At 44.8% G+C, this 23,640-nt stretch overlaps 2 protein-coding genes across 4 annotated transcripts in view; one reads left to right on the forward strand and one right to left on the reverse strand.

The window, feature by feature from the left end:
• FBXO8 (F-box protein 8) overlaps window positions 1-790 on the reverse strand; it is a 249,186-nt gene extending 248,396 nt beyond the window's left edge. Inside the window, exon 1 of the mRNA XM_078677080.1 lies at window positions 643-790. The gene's annotated coding sequence lies outside the window, so the exon portion shown is untranslated. The remainder of the gene's footprint in view (window positions 1-642) is intronic.
• Window positions 791-842: 52 nt separating this feature from the next.
• The window catches only part of CEP44 (centrosomal protein 44), a 302,123-nt gene continuing 279,325 nt past the window's right edge, over window positions 843-23,640 (forward strand). The window contains exons 1-2 of one of the 3 annotated variants that reach the window (XM_078677077.1): window positions 843-1,032; window positions 21,324-21,460. In XM_078677077.1, coding sequence (XP_078533203.1) covers window positions 21,372-21,460 — 89 coding nt within the window. In that variant the 5' untranslated portion in view covers window positions 843-1,032; window positions 21,324-21,371. The remainder of the gene's footprint in view (window positions 1,033-21,323; window positions 21,461-23,640) is intronic. The other 2 variants (XM_078677079.1, XM_078677078.1) reach the window with 2 other exon arrangements.

Genomic DNA, 23,640 nt, shown 5'->3' on the forward strand with positions numbered 1-23,640 from the left:
GCTTTTAACATCACTTTTTGTTTCATCTTCTTTAATAATGGATACTGCAAAACTTTCATTAGAACATCTAATCCCACAGGGCCTCCCGGTTTGTTGCCAGTCGCACGAACTGCACAGTACTGGCAAGCTGAAAAGGCCTAAGCGAACAAGGGCAGCGAGTATATGCTGAGCAGTGTGGTGAAACAAAACAAGACAGCTATTTGACAACATTGAACATGTCATGGTTACCGCGCATGCGCCAAAGAAGAGCGCGTGCGCAGTAACCGAAAATGACAGTGACGATTGGAAATTGTGACGTTCTCCTAACATCCCCTCCCCCTTCCGACCACCCTTTTCTGATTTGGCACCTATCTGTACACAGAAGCAGATACAAAATGATGTCACTCGTTACGGGGGTTGCTCTGGCATCTTAAACTGCATTACTTAAGTCTATTTGGAAAAGGGGACGCAAGGGTTTTAAAAAACCTTTCTCACCTGGATCAGCAACCCATCTATTTAGAATTTGCCCTGTTCTCAGTCTCATAGGGAACTGTCATGTGTCCTATGGGATCATCACACAACTAATTCTGGTCACACCGTACAAGACAGCCCACCTCTTAAAGACTTTACCCCGCCTCCCACCGTTGTCTGAGCCCCACTCACTTCTTCGCCGCCTCGTCCCACTGGACTCTACGCGCTATTGCTGCACCAAGTGCTTATGTCAGCCTTCCGTGTAAACCGAGTCTTCTGGGTTCTCTTTCGTTCTTGCTTTTCCCGTCCGCTGTTCTCGTTGCCGGCACACTCCCAAGATGGCGGCCCTAAATTCTCGCGAGGTTCATTGACAAGATGCGGTCTAGTTTAACGGTCTACACTGACAGACTCTCCAAGATGGATTCGTACATCTGCTTCTCTGCCGTTAAATCCAGAACCCTTTAACGTACCACCGCGACCCCGAGTACTTCATCTCGAAGACTCTCATCGATACACTCGCCCTGCGAGAGACTGGCGTTCAGGCCTAGTACCCACGTTTACTAGGGCTTCTACTTATTCCTGGTTTGTTCTTTTATTTGAAGTGCCTTTAAGTGTTTTACGTTGTTGCGTCTGCTACTAGGTAGAGAGTCCCAATTTCCACTCTGGTGCATTTAACCTATATTACATGGGATAATTCTCTGCTGCTTCAGTATTTTTATGGTGTTGATCCTTTAGACTTTTCTCTCTCCTGAATTACTTTTCACTGTAGCTCAAGCCCTTTAACTTTTGTACACGTGTATCCCTCTGTGACATATCAACCTTTTCGTTGGTGCCACTTGTAGCGTGTTTCTTATTCATCTGATTTAAAGACTCAAGGGAGTTAGTTGATCTTCGGCCTGTTAAGGAGCAGTATTTGTCATGCGCATTGTAAGTTTAACTATTAAAGTCTAGTATTGTTAGTGTTCTCGGGCCAACAAAAATGAGATTTCGAGTTTTTAAATTACCGATCAGCAGTGATGACCCCTCTGAAAAATATATAGCGTGAGATTTTGCTCGACAGTGACATTGGAGGAATCCTCTTGGCTTAACACCGCGACCGGGTCAAAATAAGAGGCACTAACAGTGGGACATCTGAATCGGATAGCATTGTATTGTACCTTTTGATATAGTGCTTCAAACCCCATTGCAGGATCGTAGTGCATTTGTGTGTGTGTGTAGGATGTGGTAAGGCTGTTTTAAATGTGTAGGTTATGTTTGATGTTTCATAAGAATGTTTACTATGTCATGCTTACCATGGGGAAGGTGCTGGGCTTATAGTGTTTTGAATGTTCTGGAGCAGTTAATCTGTGGGGCCTGGCCACAGCGGCCACTAGGTTTGATGCTACGTTAAACAATTTACAATCAAGATTCCAGTGTTTCTGGACCTTCATTACAACATAGCACACTAAGCCACGCAGAGTGCATGATTGTCTATCGTGGCTGGCACATTTTCAATTTGCTTACTGTGACCTTTCCATGGTTAATCTGCCTGTGTATGACATTTTAAGTGACAATTTATTGTGAGGGGAACAACACTGTTGTTCTCAGTCAGATAAAATGAATTCCTTTTCTGCAATGTGTTAAGACAAACGCTACCAGATAAGGAAGCATCATTTTATTGCATCAACCTCAGGAACACATCCTCCACTGAGCCAGCTACAGTCCAGCTGGCTCAGTGTTGCCAGGTAAGCCCTCAATGTTCCTATGATGCACTTAACACTGTAACAAGAACATCACTAATAAAGGGCAAGTTACAACACAATATAATAGTCTCAATGGACTTTAAAATGGTTGCCAAATTACTGAAGTGCTTAATGTGTATAAAATAAATGGTTATATGAAAGTCCAAGCAAAGTCTCTTTTCTTATTGGAATCTTCTCCAGTTCTTTAAATTAGTTTTTTCCTAAATAAAATTTTATTATGAAGCAAAGATACCCAAGTACAAAATGAAATCTAAGGCAGCTTAGAAGTAATCCAAACCTATACAAAGCAAAAAGTTCTGGTAAAAATGATTTTTTTTCCCCCGAAATTCAGAGCAATTATTGACTTCTTTATCAGGAAATTAATTTCAAATTTATAATTTCACAGTTCGTCAATTCATGGGAGCTCTTGAAGCAAAAATGTAAAATCTTTCAAATCAGTGTCTCTTTCTTCTGGCACAATTTTTGTCATATATGCTCATTCAGAAACTGTGTATTTCCTATTTGAAGCGCTGACTCTTGTTGATCTTGATGCAACGTCTACAGTTGACTTAGCCAATGATAATTTATTAATATTTTGTTCATTCTTTGTCATCACTCTCATTTGCAATTTCAGTAGATGACTTTTTTTTTTTTTTTTTTACAATGTATCCCATCCTTTTTGCAATGCTCTGCTTCTTTCTCTCTCGGTCCCAGGCAAGTCAGCTTGAATCAAGCTTATATCCTCTGTTTGATCTGCTTTAGTTTAGTCTTTTTTTTTTCTTGATTTGCACAGTTTGCAAGTAGTGGACTCTGATTTGCTCTTTGGGTTTTCAGAGTTCTTTTTTCGTCTTGTTTTTATACTCTTTGCTCTGCCCCTCTCTGGATACACACAGCAAACTTCAGTTTAGCTTTGTCAGTCAATAGTTTGTGTCTCCGATTCTCTTACTGTTCCATTTTGTATTTGTAGCACATACTCTTCTTTGTGTGAAATGCATGGATCAAATACGGCAAACCTCCACACTTCACAACTGTGCTTTTCACCTGTGTCACCTGATATAGTCCTCTACTGCATGGATCCAAATACACCTTCTTAAACTATTCTTCACGAGAACCCAGGTTCAAGGTTACGAAAAATGTCAGTACTTACAGAAGGTGTAGCAAGCTTCATCAAATGAGATAGAGTGTATGGATCACTTAAGCCTTTGCAGTAATACAAGACCAAACCATCAGTAATATTAACGAGCTGTTTCATGATCACCTCATGGGCACTCAACACAGTCTTCTTACTTGTAGTATATCTCATGCTAAGAAAAACCAAAGGAAGAAGATTTGGGTATTTCAGAGATGTTGAGGCATTCACCTTGGCTAATAGTACCTGTATGTTGTTATGTTCATTGTTCAGAACTTCATGATTTAATTCCTAAATGTGTACCTTTTGTCTGTCTCAATTGAAGTTTTCTGTACAAACCTTGGGATCCACTCCCTCATTAGCAATTTGACAACTGTCTGTGCATCATCACATTTTCGTGCTTTTGGATATGCTTTAATTTATTTTGAAAAAAGCAGACCATCACTAAAATATATTTTACCCAATTGAAGGGGGCATCTCTTCGAAATCTACCTGCAGACTTGGGAAAGGACCTGCTTTTTTGTCTACATGACTCATCTTCACACTGGTCCTTTTAACTATGTTGTGTTGTTAACATATTGTACATACTTTGCAGAAGTTTTCTGCCACATTTCTAAGATGAGGATTAACGTAATACTTTTTTTGAAAAGATACATCACCCCTTCTCTGCACCCCCCGCCACACACACACACACACTGTTGAGCCCTTTTTTGTCTGAGATAGTTAGTGCTTAGGGCTCCCTAACCTTTTTTACTACAGAAGGTATCCATGTCAAATTTGTGTCCTTGTTTTCCAGCACCCTGGGTATGCTAATTGTACCCATGATGTGTAGATTCCCCTGGAGGGGACCGAGAAAATAGGTAAAATATAGCAAAGTTTTGAGTTTATTGAGAAAAAATGGAGAAATAAAGTGCTCTGGATAATAGTGCCTTCCTTTTCCCCCTAAAAATGGCATCCATACACAATTTGCTGTAATAGTCACATCACAAACTTTGAGGAACACGCAGAGGTGAATCAGAAACCTAATTTTGAACCACAGTTTTGGCATTTTTCAAAGAGGTAGCCCATTTTTAGGTCGAGCCTGTAACAGTGGGCATGTGCTGTTCTGGCAAAGACTCATGTAGGGGATTTCAGAAATCGCTTCAGATGCTCACACACGCTGCGACTTTCCCTTTTATTTTTATTTTAGTTTTTAAAACCGAAATAAAAGGTATTGTCATTTACAATGCCAGTAGCTTAAACTCGCCTAAACACGAGACATATTGCATTGCAAATGCTTGTTCTTATTTATTGTGCTCTCATCTTACTTCCAGTTTGTGGTGGGAAGCAGTGTGAAACCCATGCGTGATCAAGGAGAGCTATAGATTTCTGAAAAGTAGACAAAATTACGATTCGGTATGGGGTCATATATGTCAATACCTCAAGGTTTCCTAAGGAAAATTACTATTGCAATAAAGAGATATTCAAAATGAGTAGGAAAAAATGATCATTTGTGACTGTTTTCATCTATAACTTTTTGTCATGTTGGCTGATTTACAAGAGCAATATACTATTACATCCGATAGACCTTTCTGGTTGCTGGGATATATAGGGTTTGTAGGTTCACCAAGAACCCAGGGGACCCAGAGCCAACAACTGAGCTTCACTGTACAAAGGTTTTTCATTTTGTATAGTCCAATTCATATGGTGAAATATTTAGAGTGATAAATGGGTATCAAGGAAACCTAAGTATATCTGATATGTACTTTAACAGCAGTTGTTATTTCTACATCTCTGAATTTGCGGGTACCCTTTCTAGCGTATAATTTATGGTTTAAATTTCTTTATTGTTTTTCAGTAACGACAGCAGGTGGTGAAACCACCGGCTGTAATAATTGCAACAATATAAGAGTCCCGCAACTCACCCACCCAAATAACCCGGACCTGGTTGCAAATACAAAAAGGTGAAAAGATAGAGCCGAATACTGCAACTCCCAACATAAATTAGCGGTTATGTGTTAGAGCTGTGCCAGACTCCGATAAGCGGAGGAAGCGTAAGTATTTAGGGCAAGTAAGTTCACGAAATTCTGTTGTGAGGAGGGTTAAGAAGGGCTTCCGGAGTTTGTGGAATGATGAGCTTTAATTCGTCATTGCGAGGGTGATTCGCTCCATCCCCATTTTTATACCAGAGTTTATGTAGCCAGCCTTGGTGAGTAGGAATATTTCTGGTGCCCCAGTGCATTAATATGTTCTGAAGGGCCGCCAGTAGCGCTAAACCTGTCTGTCTACCTTTGCGGGACTTTAGTGGGAAGGTGAGTGCGTTAGGAAGGCCAAGGGGGATACGTTCCTGGAATCTAGGGATTTCTGTGTCTAGGTGCCTGTCTATGTCTTTAAGGACCTGAGGACCTCAGTGTGGCTGCGGCCAAGCTCTGGAACTCTTTGCCCATTGAACCTAGGCAGATCAACGGCCTTCTTGCCTTTAGAAGGCAGTTAAAAACCTGGCTCTTTCCCCTCCTTCCCTAATCCTCAGCCTGTTAATAGCTGTCCTCCCTTCCTCCTCGAGTCTGCTAGCGCCAGGATGCCTCTCGAGGTGATAGTGCGCTTTATAAGTGAAATAAATAAATAAGCCCAATATGTAGCTAATTTCGGGCATTCCCATAGTATGTGTAATAGCGCTCCAGCGGGACCACATTGGCGTCTCCAGTCAGGTGATTTAGATGGTCTATGTTTATGTACTCTATTAGGGGTGAGGTAGCAGTATCTTGTGATTTCAGTGGCAATTTCAAAGCCTGGGATATTACGAGCTGTGTGTCGGGCACAGTAGTAGATTTCGTCCCATTCCTTCGTAGACAGATCCCTTCCTATCTCTGCCTCCCACCGCCGTTGACCTGCGGATTTCTCAATTGGGCGTTCAGGGGCCAGTAGCTTATATAGATGGGTAATAAGGCATGTGCTTGACGTGCTAGAGAGTAGCCAGCGTTCGTATGGGGTGAGATTACGGTGTGCCCCTGGCCAGACTGTGGGATGCATCACCCAGTAGCGGATCTGGGTGTAATGCCACTACTCTCTTTCGGGAAGTTCATATTCTTGTCGTAGGGAGTCGAACGGGATGGGACCCTCATCGTGAAACAGATTCCTCATCGATCTAAAACCTGCTTTGGTCCAGCGGTGGAACTGAGGATCCGTAACAGCCGGAATAAAGTAGGGGTTCCTTACAATAAGTGTTATGGGAAAGGAGGTGAGATGTCTACGAGCCGCTGCCTTGTCCCAGGCTGCCAGAGCTGGTTTGCTGATAGAAAATATATATAAATTAGAGGGACGTGCACTTTTTGGGCGAGAGGGAATCTTCTACAAGGCCTGCCCTGCAAGCACTTTTCCCATAAAGAGCCAGTGCTTTTCCGACTCCGCACGTGACCATTCAACACATATTCTAATCTGTGCTGCCTGGTAGCAATTTAGGAGGTCCGGAACCCCTAAGCTGCCCTCCGAAGGAGACCTGTAGGCTAAGTCTCTGCGAAGTCTGGGAAGTTTTATCCGCCCAGATGAAATGATTTACCTCACTCTGAAGTGATTGAATGGAACCCGGGGGTGGGTCTAATGGTAATACTTGGAAGAGATCTAAGATCCTGGGTGGGGTTGCCATTCTCACTGTAGCTGTCCTCCCAAGGCAGGAAAGAGTGTGTTGCTGCCAGCGGCGCAGATCAGTGTGAATCCGTTGTGTCGGTGCTCAATATCTGGAGTCCCAGGTATTGGATGTGTGAAGTGGCCCACTGGAGAGGAAAGGTTTGTGGAAGTGCAGTTAATGACTGTTGTGTCATTGTTAAGTTTAGGGCTTGTGACTTGTGGATATTTTTTTTAATACCTGCAACTTGGCCAAAGGCCAGCAAATATGAGGCCGGGTGCTCGAGCGTCGCCGTGACGTCACTGGCGTACAAGCTGGTCGTGTGGGAGTCACCGCCAAACTTAATTCCCTTAATTGTAGGGTGGTATCGAACTCTGTACTGGAACCTGGAACTCCCTCCCGACCGACCTGCGCCTGACCCAAGACCACCTCTCCTTCAGGAAGAAGCTCAAGACCTGGCTGTTCGAGCAGTAGCAGCACCCCCCCCCCCAAGCGCCTTGAGACCCTCCGGGTAAGTAGTGCGCTATATAAATGCCCATGATTGATTGATTGATTGATTGATGTGGGCCAAAGGCTCCATATATAGGGCAAAGAGTAACAGTGACAGCAGGCATCCTTGTCTGATGCCTCTATTAATTGTGAATGGGGTGGAAGAGTGGCCATTCATCCGAATGACTGCAGTAGGGCCATCGTAGATGCTAGAGATCCACCTCCTAAATCTGTCCCCCAGGCCGAAATGCTCTAAAGTGACCTCGAGGTAGGGGCAGTGAACTCTGTCGAATGCTTTCTGATCGTTGACCGATAAGAACATACATTCTTGGCCATGTCTCTAGGCCATGTCTATGAGGCGCAGGACCCTGCGGGTATTGTCCCCACATTGGCTTTGTGGGACAAACCCTGCCTGATCCGGGCCAATGAGACCAGGCAGTAAGGGATTGAGACTGGCCACTAAGATGCCTATGAATATTTTAAAATTGACGTTTAAATGGTAGATCGGTCTGTATGAAGAGTATTGAGTTTTGTCTTTCTCTGGATTGGGGATCACAGTAATGGAGGCCATTTTCATTGAAAGGGGGAGGGTCGCCGAGGTCCCATGGGCGTTAAAGAGTCGGATGAGGAGGGGTGCTAGAATAAGACAAAACATTTTATAAAAGATGGATGGGAAGCCGTCGGGGCCCAGGGGACCTAGATAGTCGGGCTATGCATGCAATGACTTCCACAATTTTGACCGGACAGTCCAGATCTTTGTTTTGTTCCAAAATGATGGTAGATGTATGTGCTTACTGGAGGTATGACGGAGTGTTTGGTAGTAGTCTCTAAATGCCTCTGCTATGAGGGGATCCTTGATCTGCGCCTTGCCCTCAGAGTCCATAACCTCCTAAATTTGCTGCTCTTGCCGCCGGATCCACAGCCTGTTAGTGAGGAGACGGCCTGCACTGTCGCCCGACATAAAATTGATGCTTTAAGCGGAATACTGCATATTCTGCCCAATATGTGTCAATACCGGCTAGTTGGGTTCTGGCGACCTCTAACTGCCTTCACACCTGGGGGGCTCCAGTACGTTTGTGAATGCGCTCGAGTTCCGCAACTTGTTGGGAGAGGTTGTCCCTCTTATCTCTACGAACTTTATTTTCAGCTGACGATATGGAAATCAGCTCAACTCTTACCACAGCATTCAATGCGTCCAAATTAATGGAAACTGCTGTTTCGTGGGTGTCTTTGATAGCCAGGTAATCTTTGATTGTTCTAGTAATTTGCTCTACATTACCGGGGCATTGCAAGAGACTATGTCGCTCGGATTTGGGCAGTGTTTTGGAATTTCTATTTTGACCACTATAGCAGCATGATCCAAAAGGAATCGGGATTTTGTGGTGTAATCCTGCACCTGATAGACCAAGCCGGTGTGTGCCCGGGAAATAATCTAGCCTGGCATATGTTTTCCTGGCATATGAATAGTATGTATAGTCTCGGGCCTGCGTATGTGTGTTCCTTCAGATATCGGCGAGGCTCCTATTGTTGAGCCAGGCCAGACCCTTCTTGGAAAGTGTGCCCGTCTGTCCCTGTCTTTGTGCAGAGAAGTCCATGTCGTTATCAAGGACAAGTTTAGGCCGCTCCCCACTAAGACTAGGCGGCCAGAGGATCCCATGATCTCTGTCACTGCTTGTTTCAAGAATGTCTCATGCCCTTCGTTAGGCGAGTATATAGAGGCTAATGTGATTATTTCAGTGCCTGCTTGTAGTGAGTACACTAAAAGCCTCCCCGTAACTCGGCCTCTTTGGCTATTGCATTGCCTGTGAAGTGTCGGGAGACTAAAATGGCCAACCCGCTGTTTTTTCCGAGAGGGATTACCAGTATTGGCGTGGGAAGTGTTTGAAGTGGAGCCTGTGCTTATCCTGGGGGGATAAGATGGGTCTCTTGTAGTAGGCATACATGGGCCCCTGAGTGTTCAAGGTAAGACAGGATGGAACTCCTTTTCAGGTGATGTTTGAGGCCTTTGACATTTAAAGTTAGAATTCTCAGTTGGACTAACTTTGAGCACATGTGTCGAGCGAGTGCCAAGCAAAGGCTTTTTGTGAGATGGCAGAGGGTTATACGTACAGTGCAGGCAGAGCTTAATGCAGTAGGGAGTGTAGAGGTCGATGGCTCCCGACGGTAATTCCCAGGTCCGTTCAATAGACAAAGTTCAAAACAAACCTAAGTCTTAATAAACAACAATAACAAAAAATTAGAACGGGTGTAAAGGAAATTAAGGTCCATTTCTGGTGTGTCCATTTAGTCATTAGTTGGGTCGTGGGTGTGGTCCCCTCTCCCCACCTAGACCCGGCCATCAACCGCCCCTGCTTTATGTCAAGGCAGAATTAGAGAGAAGAGAGAGCTGCAAGTGAAGGCGTAGGAACAGACAGGAGTCCCAAAAGAGAGGCCCCCTCTTGTCAAGGTGATGCTGGTCTCGAAGAGGCTGCGGATAATGTGCCTATGACTGCCTGCTTCTCTCTAGCTATTCTGTCAGGATCTGGTCGGTGACCAACCGGAAGAGTGTTGGAGCAAAGTAGACGCTATTTTTAATACAATCTCAAAGTCAGCTTTGCAACAAAACCAGGTAAATCCACCTGTCCCTAATGTACCACCCCCTTCTGTAGGGCACAATTCAATTGTGCATAAGAATGCATCTCCCACGTTTAAACCACCGGTCCTACAGAACCAGGACCTAGTCAATCTTCAAGAGAGGCCTTTCCACCGCACCAATGCTGCACATGACAGTAGGCATATAGCAACAGCAGGCCCACCTAATAAACATCAAACACAAAGTAACCATCATGTCTACACCAGGATTACATCACACCCTAAACCAAGGAAAACAAAATCTCTACTTCCCTGTATAGATCTGCCCCCAGCCTCCATCCTCTATGGCGTCATTCTAGCTGGTGTACCAGAGCTGGATTTAGGCTGAGGGGAGACACACTCTGAACTTAAATAAAACTATTTTCTGGTTAAGTAAATATAGGCCTCTCCCCTACCAAGAACAAAGTGAAATTCTATTAACATGCAGGGTCAGTTGGTTGAACTGGAGACGAAAGGACATTCCTGGAGATTGTGTTGTGATCAACTTTAGAGATATCCGGATGGTCCAACACATCTTGGATCGAGGCTACTCAAGGGAGCTAGGGGGTATTCTCTCTCTGCCTATGGGATAATTGTATCCCCCTAGGCCTATGTCTGACAAAGAGGAAATTATGTATAAGAACTGGGGATTAAGTGATCAGAATGGTGCCACGTCAAACATGGGCTGGGAAAGCCAAAAAACAATGACATATAACATCCCTGTTAATAGCAGATTCAGCTCTCTGGACCTGGAAGACTGACTAAACCCGACCAGCAAAAGGCCCATTTATATTAATAATAACAAGGACACACAGGGAAACACTCAGCAAGCTGATCCCCCAACGAATGGAGGGACGAAGTAGGGAAATAAAGCCCCAGAGAAGACTTGTGAGGCTATCACCACAACCTCTACTCTTAGTCCACCGAGCAACATATATTGGGCTAGTGAATGTAGCCAAAGGGGAGGGCCAGGGAACAATGATAAGGAGACGCAGCAAGTTCCACCACAGGAAAGTCGCACCCCCAGACCATGTCAGTTATCACAGATGGACCACAAAATACTCGGATCTTATCCTGGAACATAGCAGGCTCTGACTCGAAACTGGACTTCCCTGATTGGGGAGAATTTGTAGATAGATATGAGCTATGCCTGTTTCAGGAAACATGGTCAAGGACAGAACTATAGAGTGAGCTCCGCTACATACTGTATTCCAGCCGTCCAGGGGGCTAGGGGGAGACCCTCCGGGGTCAGGGGGGTTGGGGGGGGTCTATGCACTTGGGTTGGTGTACATTTGGGATCCAATGTTAAAAAGATAGACCTTTTCCCCTGACATCCTGTGCATTCTTCTTTACTTCTATAATTCCCTGAAGATTGCAATAATTAATGTTTATTCTCGACCAGTGAGTCGGGGACACACGTCCCAAACACTCGACTGCCTCGCCACATTTCTCTACACTGTACCAGAGAATTGTCACGTAATTATAGGCTGAGATTTTAACTGCCAATTCGAGCCCCTGAATGGCATCACTACAACTATTACAAGTGAGGAAGACTCGGTTCGGTTTGGTCAATCCCAGAAACTAATATTAAGCCAACACAGGCATGGACCCCCTCAGTTTTACAGATGAATTCAGTTATACTTAGTCACTCACCAAGGGCCTGCAACGGCCGATTCCCCTCCGACAGTCCAGGGAATTTTACTTTTAGGAAGCCAGGACAGGCATCTATAATAGATTACATATCGGTAAATGTCCAACTATGGTATAAGACTATGGATTTCCTGGTTAGCTCCAGACATGAAAGCGACCGTAACCCGCTGGCCCTAGAAATAGTCCTTCCGGTGCCTAAGGACCTCCAAAGCACAACACCATAAAAGAAGCCAGGTCCAATATAAAAAAATCACTGTTGGAGCAAAAACTAAATGGGAAATAGACAAATGGGAAGCAACAAAAATTGCCTTAGACAACCATGATATGCGAGGTTTTTGGAATCTAGTTAAGGCAGGGAAATATGAAGGTCAATAAGCCATTGGACCAAATTTGGGGGAAGAAGTTTGGAGATCCTGCTTTAAAACCTTATATTCGAGGTCTGTAGAAGAAGGCGAAGATTTAGCTACCCGAGAAGTAAATCCCCCAAATTTGAATGCTCCCCCCTGTACAACAAAGAAGATCACAGTGGCTCTGGGTAACCTACTTCCAGCTACAGCACCTGGGCTAGATAGGATCCCTGGTGATCCATTCAGATCTGAACAACCAGTCTGAGTACCTTACGTATAGTCATTATTGATGGCATTCTACAAGGCATTGTGCTGCCCCCGACCTGGGCAGGGGCAGAAATCATCCCTATTTAAAACAAATTAAAAAAACACCACTCAATCCAGCAAACTATTGCCAAGTAAGTCTCATAGATGTTACCCCAAATTTTTTGCCTGTGTACTTCTGGGCCGTCTGCAATCCTAGCTAGAAGAAAACAATGTACTAACACCTTTACAAGCCGGATTTAGGGCCAAGACCTAGACTATCGACCAGATCTTTAGATTGCAACTGATCCATTGGAAAATTGTGGTTTTAGAGGGTGGCAGCCTCTATCTCACATTTGTGGATCTTAAATCTGCATTTGATATGGTTCAGCGAGATCAGCTATGGGGCATACTCCTTGATATGGGAGTACCAGATTATCTTTGCCATCAGCTGAAACGTCTGCATGAAGACAACTATGCGAGAATAAGATATAGTAAAAAACGTGAATTGACCACCCTCTTTCACATAGAGAAAGGGGTGAGACAGGGATGTGTCCTAGCCCCGACACTGTTCTCCCTCTTTTTAAACTGCTTTATTGAAACCTTACTAGCCGGGAAAGACATAGATGCACCGAGGTTGGCGAACCGCAAAATTCCAGCACTTATGTTTGCGTATGGTATGCTGCTACTCTCTAATTCACCTATGGGTATGCAGCGGGTACTTGAGGAATTTAGTGTTTTTTGCAGGAAGAGGGGTTTGGAGATTAATCTTCGAAAAACAAAATACATGGTCTTCCATGCTAACACCACCAATTGCCCACACCCTCAATTGGATGGCAGGGCCCTAGAGAGGGTGTCCATTTTTGATTATCTGGGACTTACACTTAAAGATAAGATGGATTGTGGAACACAAGTAATAATATAATCTATATTTGTAAAGCGCACGATCACCCGTAAGGGCCTCTAGGCGCTGGGGGCCGTTGGGAAGATTAAGCAAGCTATTGCCCAGAGTCAGAAGGTGCTGGGCTAATCTTCCGCCGGTGCCGGGGATTGAACCGTGATCCCCAGATTCCGGAGTCAGTCGCCCTAGCCGCGGCGCCACAAGTAAAGAAAGATAGTTTAAAACTGATTCAGTCTACAGGGGACATTCTAAAAATACATAAAAATTGCTCTCAAAGTGATAGGTCCTTCAGAAATTTATAAAATACATGCGAGGGGGAGCTTCTTTATATGGGGTAGAACTATGGTGTCACTGTTCACCAACTCCACTATCTATGACAGATAATCTATTTCTCAGGCAATTTTTGGGCCTCCCCAAGAGTACTCCACTAACACCACTCAGGATGGACGTGGGGATTGGTCCCATAGCTGATGTAGTTGCCACTAGACCACTTCTATATTGGTGCCGCCTCTGGAGTACACAGGAGTTAGTTAACTACAGAGAGGAATTGAAGGATGTCATGACCCTTTTGGGAGCAGGGAACTTTCCATAGCTAGTCCATATTAGGAATGCCTGCCAGGCACTAGAGAGGGCAAGCTTGTGGTCAACACTCGAAGAGATCTGCACCACAATCCCCAAAAAGGCTTTACTTGCCTCCTACAGCGAACACTAATTGGACTAACTATGCCATAGGACCACTTTCAGTAGCTTGACCTCCAGGTTTCTGGATGAGTTGGTACTTGATAGTATTCAACCACTGTTCCTCCAATTTAGACACAAGGTGCTCCCGCTTTGAGCATTTACCAACAAATGGCAGGCAGCACTCAAGCTAGATTGCCCACGGTGTGATACAGTTAAAGAAACAGAACTCCATGTTCTTTTCTTCTGACCCGCCTATAGTAGGCCAACGTCTAAGTGGGTGCTTCAGCTCTGTAGAAATCCGGGGATCAGACACCATACTGAGGCTTATAGGCTCCTCAATATGAAACGGACTCACTACTCGCTATTTCTAGGTTTCTTTTTGCGATGTGGTGCACGCGTAGAGGCATTTAAAAAAAACTTTTTTAGAAAATCTTTAATCCAGATTGCCTATTAACCCCTTGTGTGCTCATGATGGCTCCACGCCGTCATGAGCCACAGGCGGCGTGTGCTCATGACGGAGTGGAGCTGTCATGCTGCCGCCACTCCTCCCCTCGCGGCACTAATTCCCCGCCTGTGCGGGCGAATTAATGAGCGGGCGTGTTTATGATGGAACCACGCCGTCATGAGCACACGCCGCCGTTGACTCATGACTGCGTGGAGCCGTCATGAGCACTGAAGCGCCACGCTCACCACCTAGCGCCCACCCCCCGCACCGTGCCGGAATTTGCGGCACAGGGAAGGGGTTAGATATGTTATGTTATGCCTGCATATCTCTAGAGCTTGAATATTGCTTCGTAAATTTCCATTTCTTGGGTTGTTTTGCTTTTTTTAAATGTTCTATATTCCAATAGATTTTAACGTGTTTTTTTAATATATGCCTTTCGGCCATCAGTTAAAGCTAGAAATTTTATTATGTATCAACTGATTGCCATTGCATTAATATATGAAAAGCTCAATCACTAATAACATGGGATATTGTAACCACGTTTGTTGTGATGTAGAATACCTACCCACTGTTTAATATTGCCTGCACTAATTGGCATCTCCACTCTAGGTGACATGCTTCACAAGGGTAAACTGCTGACGTTCGAGGAACTCCAGAAGGCACATGACTTGGCCCAATCTGAGGCTTTCCGCTATCTCGAAATCAAACACGCCATACTTGCCAACATCCCTGATCTTTCTTCTCTTCCACAATCCTCGCCCCTCGAGGATAGACTCTTATCGGAACCCCTCCAGGCCAAAGCAATATAGTACACCTACTGCAAATTATGTAATAATATGCCCAATGCCTTCCAACTTTTACTTGACAAATGGCAAAGCGACATCGGAGACTTAGACGAGACAGAATGGCAGGCGGCGCTGATGTCCCCGCGCGAATCAGCTATTAATCATAGATTTCGACTCATACAATTAAAGATACTACACAGAACATACATGTCCGCTCCCCTACTGGCCAAGATTGGTAGACACACATCTGACCTCTGTCTCCGTAACTGCGGTCTGATTGGTACCTTCTACCACATTCTCTGGGAATGCCCGGTGATCCAAGACCTATGGGAGCAAGCTGTTCGCAAAAGGATCGATGCTCTAGGGAAGCCCGTCCCTCTGACTCCCAGGTGCGCACTCCTCAATATATGGGACCCCACAGATCTAACTGCACTGGAGCAACAGTGGGCAGCTCTGGGCTTCCTCTTACTGAAAATGGAAATAGCAATGCAATGGGGCTCACCAGCTAAACCGCTTTTGATCAGATGGGTCGCTGCTATGGATGTGTGTATGTTGTCTGAAAAAACGGTCTATAAGATCAGGGGATGCCCTGGTGTCTGGGATACAAAATGGGGGTAATGGAACGTTTATAGAGGTGAACTGTGTACTTCCCCCTCTACTGAAATGTCATTGGCTAGATCTGGTTCCCCTCGAAATCGTGCTGGCGATACATTGCTGTAACATACGTATTATATGTCAAATATGTATTTTGTGACTGACTACTTGATACTACCTCTGCTTTTGTTCAATAAAATATTTAAAAAAATATATATATATTGCCTGCACTATTTTAGTAGTGGGAATTGTTAAGAGGGAGTGCAGCTAGTGCTTGAGCCAGAAAACCTTGCAGAATCTGGATTTGCACTCTTGGTTCTATGACGATATTTTAGGATAACATTAGCTTTTTTATTATTGTATAAATGTATTTGTATTTTATGTGCTTTTATGGCCATACAGCCGAAATAAAGCTTTCTTTGACTGACTGATATATATGTTTGTTTATTTGTGTATAATCCTCCGGTGTTTACAAACATCAGTTAAGATTAAGAGGTCTTGCAGGCAAAGTGTGTAAGGCAGGGGGAGTGAAGTAAAATTAAGGTGATTGCTTAATTTCTGAATTTTATGTCCGTTAGTGTTTGTACTGTAGCCACCGTTTAGTTAAGGGTATACAGATACATTAACTAGCTTCACCTTTATCTCCAGACTACATCGAAGGAGAGCCTAATAGTTACCCTCTCTAAGAGAGTACTCAATTCCACTGAAATGGGTATCCTTGAGAAGGGCTTGGGTTTTGTCAACTTCACGGAGATGTGTGAGATCAAACAACTTTTCCGCAAAGTACGTCTCAGGGCCTTTTTCCAAGACCAACCAGCAACTGACAAAACTGACACAGGGCTACGTAACCCCTCCACGTTCACCCCAACGGATGGGATGGTCCCACCCGAAGTGCTTACATTTGAGAGGGCAGTAATGAGGTCCCTGGAGAATAAACCACAGACCAGTAGTTTCAACAACCTGAGAAAAGCTGAAAGACAGGCAGTCTTAGCTTTGGGTAGTGACACCTCCATCGTCATTAAACAAGCCGATAAAGGGGGAGCCACGGTTATACAAGATGCCATTGACTATGACACAGAGTGCAAACGTCAACTTGCCAACACCACCCACTACAGACCCCTTCCGGCAGATCCGACCAGCAGGTTGACCACAGACATCTCTAGTCTGATTATTGAAGGCGAGACCAATGGCTGGATCTCGAAACACGAAGCAGATTTCCTCTTGACGACGGACCCAGTGGTCCCTTATTTCTACACCTTGCCTAAGATTCACAAGGGTACCAGTCCAGTCCCAGGGAGACCTATTGTCTCTGGCATTGGCTCACTATTGGAGCCACTGTCGAAATTCTGTGACGTATTCCTTCAGCCCATTGTGAAGAAAATACCCTCCTTCCTGCAGGACACAAGGGATGTCCTACGCCTGATTGACTCAATTGATGGTAGGGAAGAAGTGGACCTCCTCCTCACGCTTGATGTGGAAGCATTGTATACGAATATTCCCCAAGCAGCCACACTAGAAGCAGTGGAATCTGCCTTAATGCAGGATGAGTGGTCCTCCCCTACACCAATACCGTTCATCATGGCTTGCGCGAGCATCGCCCTGACAGAAAACTTTTTCCAATACGGATCCCAATTGTACCATCAAATCAGGGGCACGTCAATGGGTTCAACCTTTGCTCCTAGCATTGCCTGTATCTACATGGCAGCCTTCGAGAACCAAGCGATCTACCCAGAATCCAACCCTTTCAGAGAACATCTGACATTATGGCGTCGCTACATAGACGACATCCTGATACTATGGAAAGGTGACCGCGATAGCTGCACCCAATTCTGTACATGGATCAACCAACAGAATCCATACCTTAAATTCACAGGCTCCATGTCTGAGACGGCTCTCCCCTTTCTTGACCTCACGATACGGTTGGGCTCAGCTGGACTGAGCACTACTCTCTTCCGGAAGAATACAGACAGAAACAGTCTCCTCTTGTTCAATAGCCATCACCCGAGAGCACTACGCGAGAATCTACCCTTTGGCCAATTCCTGAGGGTACGAAGAAACTGCTCCTCTAGGGATGACTATAGACAAGAAGCTAATACCCTCCAACACAAACTGATGGATAGAGGGTACCCCACAAAATTGATACGCGACTCCAGTAAGAGAGCACTCAACAACCATAGGGAGGCCCTCCTTGAAGTACACCAGAAAGAGCGTGATGACCTGATTACCTGTGTCACCAGTTTTACCAGAAACTCCAACTCTATTAAAAAAACTGTGAACAAACACTGGGGCATCCTCAACTCAGGGGGCGCTGAGCTACCCAAACCGAGGTTCGCTTTTAAACGAACAGCCAACCTTAAAGACTCCCTGATACATACACGCCCTAAGAAACAACACAGCAGTGGGCAGCAGACACTATGGCACCTTCCTCCCGTTGTTGGACACTACCCTTGTGGCGGCTGTGCGGTATGTCCCCAGTCAAGACAATGTAAAGAAATCAAACTCACTGATTCCTTCACATGGAAACTCAACAGACACACCAACTGTCTCAGTACTAAATGTATCTACCTCCTGATCTGTCCTTGTGACATTTTATATAGGTATGACCATGAGACAAGTGAAGCTTAGAATAACGGAGCATAAAAGCAACATACGGTGCTCCAGGACCCACACGAGATTGTATGAACACTACCAACGTCACAACCATTCTGCAGACAGCATCCAGTGGTTAGTGCTCGAGTCCCAACCAGCCTTGTCCAGGCAGGCACTGTTTAGGCTGGAACAGAGATGGGTGCACCGCCTACAGCTCGACACAGCAGGGCTCAACGATGCAGTCCCCTGGGCCACCGTCTCTAGATGACTTCCGAGCTAGCTCTGGTACCCACTCAACCCATTCATTACAAACACCGGAGCTTGACTCAGGCCTTTGCATCATAGAGGGTCTTTGCCCTACCCGGGATGATTCCCTAACGAGTCATCTCAACACGATGTCCCTCCTATTACCTGACGGACCACTTCTTGTCTCTCTCTACTTTGAGCATAATATCTCAGTATGCATCAGGGAGGTCACGCTACCCCCGCGATTTGATACCGGTCAATCACCCTTACCACTATCCTCAACCACACACCCCAAACCCCCCCCCAAACAACACCACCCCCCTCCCCCCAATCCACCGCTTCCCTTAGCAGTCACGCAGCCCTGCCGCAAGAGAGGTTACCTTATTTGGGTCCAAAACCCGCATAATATCCAGCTTGAGCAATAACCCAGTGCAACACCTGCCCCCTAGCAGACTGCACATTCGACCTCTGCTAGCACCAGCGACCTTTCCAACATGGCCGCCACGGTTGCCATCATTGCCTTTCAACAGCCACAGTTCCTGGGCTCCCGGGGCGCATGCGCATGACACGCAACAAGCGCCACTGCACTCGCGGCGCCTGGGGGTACGATCGGCCAGCCTTCTTATAGATGGACACCACTGAGACTCACCACCAGTTGCTCCGCACCCTGACCAGGTGCCGCGAGCGTGAGGGGTAGGTGTCTCCGCCGTCCCAGCGTCCGCACTGAGGTAAGCTCTTTCCCTCTGCCCTCATTTTCTGAGGCTTGCCTCTAACGCTGTCAGCACTACAGCCCAGGGGGTTGCGGGGGTGGCCCTCAGCCCTGCCCGGGCTCCCCGCCCACTTGCCACATTGCGGCCGGCGGCTCGGAGGAGGTGGGGAGTGCCCTCCTGTCCCTGGTCCCACTTACGCTCCAGAGGCTGTACCCTGGGGGGGGTGTTTCTTGTGCGGTGCCCCGCTGCACCTCGGCGCAGTCTACACTAACGCCCACGGCTTCTGGGCGCACTGTGTTGCATGGTGCTGGGCGTGCGAGCTGTGCCCCGCTCTGGGAGCTCCCCTGATGTGCAGACTCCCCACACGGACAGAGGCTCCGTCTCCCGACCTACCAGATGACCGCACCCGTGTTACTAGGCATATTTACCGGGGAGGCGCACTGAGTGTCCATCCCTGTGCCCTCCACGCGGTTTTGCTCTGGCATGAGCCTGGTCTTCCCCCATTGGGGGAGCCTCTACTACCATGCACGAGGGTATTACCCTGTATTACCCTGTATCCTGCCTTACACTATTCATTCCTGCCCCTCCATACCCCGCAGGTACAACCATCAGACAGCGCTGGCCTCACGGGACCATACTGCGAGGCCTTTGTCACTCTCCCTTAGGGTAAGAACTTTCCTTTTTGCCTCCCAGGAATGGGTGCTGCATGGACAGATTCGGCTAGACACCTGAGATGAATGTTTTCACTGCATTCCTACTTCTCCATTGAGAGATTATAATCGTGCCATACTCAGACCGATTATGAATGTTCGGTATGAATGTTCTCCCTGCACGTCCCCTTCACAAACCCCACAGTGTGGAGAGCATTGACCTAAAAGTCACCCTACACTATCTCAATGTATAATCATAATTTCGAGATATGACTTGACTCGCTCTCTCTTAAGTTCTTTTTCCTCCTACTTTTAGGTCGCCTAACTAGAGCAGGACCCCCTGTCCCTCTTTTTACCCGACCCAGTGAGGTTGTATTTGCTTTTTACTTTTTGAATGAGCTTTATATCACCTTTCTTCACGTGTAGTACCTTCCTCTGGTCCTGACGAATCGCCGGATGGCGAGAAACATGTTGACCACACCAGGGGGTTGAGTTAGTTTTCTGTACCCTGACACAGTCTCTAGCTCCCCTCTCACCCCCTTTTAATTAGGGAATCAGCCACGTCAATAAAACCCATTGGGGACTGGTTACCCTGTTTTAATATTCACTCACTCTGCACCGACTACACTTCTTCTCTTTTTACTCACACACACCAATCGGCAAGGAACAAAAGAACTCCGCCAAAAGGGTGCCTCTCGGCACTCCGTCAGACATTGCAGCGCCGGTCTGACGAGGAGCAGTGAGCCGATGATGACACTGGACACCCTACAGTCAGGGTGTGTTTCACACCTAACGCTCTGGGTGTGTGAGGCTCTCTAGTTCCGACAAAGGAACCTTCCCAGTTCCTTGACTCTGCACATCTAATTCTCTCTCCACACTGTAACACTCTCCTCCCCGGGGAACTTTGTATCCTTCTGTGTGCGCTACATCGAAACAAGCACATATAATTAAAAAAAAATGTAATCCTGGAAAGCTATATTTAACAAGCAGTAACAGAACTTTAAACACAATAAATATTTCTGTTTTTAAATTGAATATGTACTCACCCAATTATCCTAATGTTGAATCGGTGTATTAATGGCATCTGCGTTCTTTTTGGAAGGAGTTGTAACACAGTTTGCACTTGGACTTTCCCTCTTTTATTGAGGTGCTTTTCAGTTTGCTGCATTAATACCCGAGTCCCCTTCCTTTAACGAGTTTTCCTATTTGACATAGAAGCGTTTGAAACAAGACATCATTTCACCGCTTAATCCGCACTTTTGCTATCAGGTTGTTATTTGTTTAGAACATCTATTGTTCCAGAAAAGGCTTAGATGTAACTTTTGATGTGTATATTGGTATCACAACATAAATATTTGGAAGCAAGGACCTTATATGAAGTGGTATACTCTTTTTTTTTTTTTTTTTTTTTTTTTTTTTTTATACAGTTTCGTTTTTAGATACATTACTTAAACATTTTAATCCCTTTTTTGTTTTGTTTAGTAGGTGAAGAAATCGAAACTTTTATAGCCATTTTTGGGAAAAAGGAAAATGGCAACCGGGGACATTAAGGGATGTTTACGGAAGTTAGAGCAAGGCCTTCGTTTGCTAAATTACCCCAGAGACGTGAATTATTCCGGGTAAGGAGCAATAAAAAACAGCATGTTTGGGGTATGGTCCTGGTTATTTTGAAGTGTATCTTTAAAATGTTTTTATTTATTTAACCTGGTCAAAATGCAAAATAAAACATTTGTAAAATAACATTTACAGTACATTTCCCTCAATCGAGGATGATGCATTCACTTTGTCCTTATGTTGTCCAAAGTCGCCGCAATTTCTTTAAGAGTCTGTCCAGACTATCATAATCAGCCGAGGGAAGGTTAAAAGTCCCAAGTGCCATCCTGATCCTTATTTTCTAATTCTGGCCCACCCTTTGTTTTCTTACACATGGGACCTTGTTACAAGTACCTTGATCCGTGCTCTACTTAATTTTATGTATGGCTCACCAGTAGCGTTCTAAAGTCTCATGAGTGATAGTTGCACCCAAAGTGGCACTTCTTTCATCCTGGGTGGCTTTGGTATGCAGGACTAGTCTGTGACACTGTCGGGGGTATATTTGGAGGTGTATACAGAGAGGACTGCTATAAACTTCACTCCTGTATGCAGTATCCCTTCCTTTTTGCTACAAATTATGAAGAAACGGCAGATGGAGGTACACAAGAATTTTAATTAATAATTTATGTATTTATTTATTTTAGTGAGCAACATAAATATTTACTGCAAGTTTAACACTTGTGAAGATGTTCTGCCAACAAATGTTATGTTACGTAAACAATTTGAAAGAAGTTGCTTATTCAAGACATGAAATGTCTTGTTGATAGATTAACAGGTATAGTTTTACATACATAATGAAGGTAACAAAGTAATTGTGAGATAGCAGACTTCTTTGTAAATAGCAGTTAATAAACACTTTCTTGAAAGATTAAAATGGGACAGAAAGATAAAGCATAATAGATGTCAATTGATTGCTGACAAATTAGCTACAAGTGTAATAATTGCCCTCAAATTAGAAACCTCTGTAACTCTACTCCATAGAAAATGTACAGCCTTCATTGCTCAAATCATGTATAATAATCCATCAAAATACCTAATCTGTTATGGTTAAACGAATGTTTAACTTGAATGTAAATGTAACATTTGAGTCTGAGGTTTCCAATACAAATGTAAGAGATTTTACCTGGCTTTGTATTTTATTTCCACCCACAAAGCGTTAGTCAGTTGTTTAGCCAGGTATGTTTGCAAAGAAATTGGAATAAAACATGTTTGACCATAGTTGTAGCCCATTACTTTCTAATGCAAAACCTCCATCTTAACTCACCAAAAGTATTTGTCATCATTGGTAACCTCAGTGCGAAAAACCTGTTGGTGGCTATGTTGTGTTAGAAAATGGCTGACCTTTAAAGGGTCAGACTGGGACAGAAAATAGGCCGGGCACCAAATAAAAAATTACCCCCATTAGTGAATCAAATAGCTAGAAAAGTGACCCGCATTTGCTAATTGGGACAGTTTTGAAGTTTTTTGCAAGGTAGCTGAGACTGCATGATTTTTTGAGTGCTACAGGCAATATTTGTGGGATTATCAGTGAAACCAACCTTAAAAATCGCCCACCAGACAATAGAACAGGCTCACAAACAGTGAACTACGTCCAACACACTGACCTGTCGGACCAGCCCATCCGGCACAACCCGATTGCCCTTTAGGCCAATCCGACACTGCACCCGATGCTATTAAAAACTGACATTCACTTTTCTCAGCGCTCAATTGCTCCTTGAATTGATGCTGTGGCACTGAAGCTTTATAATTTAAACAATTTCAAATCACCCTTGTAGGTAAAGTAAATGAAGACATTTTATATTTAATAGTGCACACTATCTGCCACAAAAAAATTAAAATGTTCAAATATTTACGGTATGATTGCTTCTTTATTATTCTATTTTTCAAACCACATTTTTAAGTTAAAAATTGAGGGTCAAGTCGTGTGTGAATATAGGGGAAAGCAACGTCCTTATCTGAGACAGAGCTCCACGATGTCACTTGTGCTCAACTCTGGGCACAGTTCTTAATTTGATACTAAAGTGAGAACAGCTTTGCATTGTCTCTATGTTTACCTTAATTTAGATGAGCAGTGCCTCATAGTTTAACTAAGAGCCTCCTTTTAATGCCCTTCGTATTCAGATGTGAAATTGCAATATTGCCCTTGTGTCTAAATCAAAGAAGGTGAATCAACCCACCGGCTCAGGTCCTAGAGACAAAAAAGTCC

This window comes from Lissotriton helveticus, chromosome 2_1, assembly GCF_964261635.1.
Source record: "Lissotriton helveticus chromosome 2_1, aLisHel1.1, whole genome shotgun sequence".
Lineage (NCBI taxonomy): Eukaryota > Metazoa > Chordata > Amphibia > Caudata > Salamandridae > Lissotriton > Lissotriton helveticus.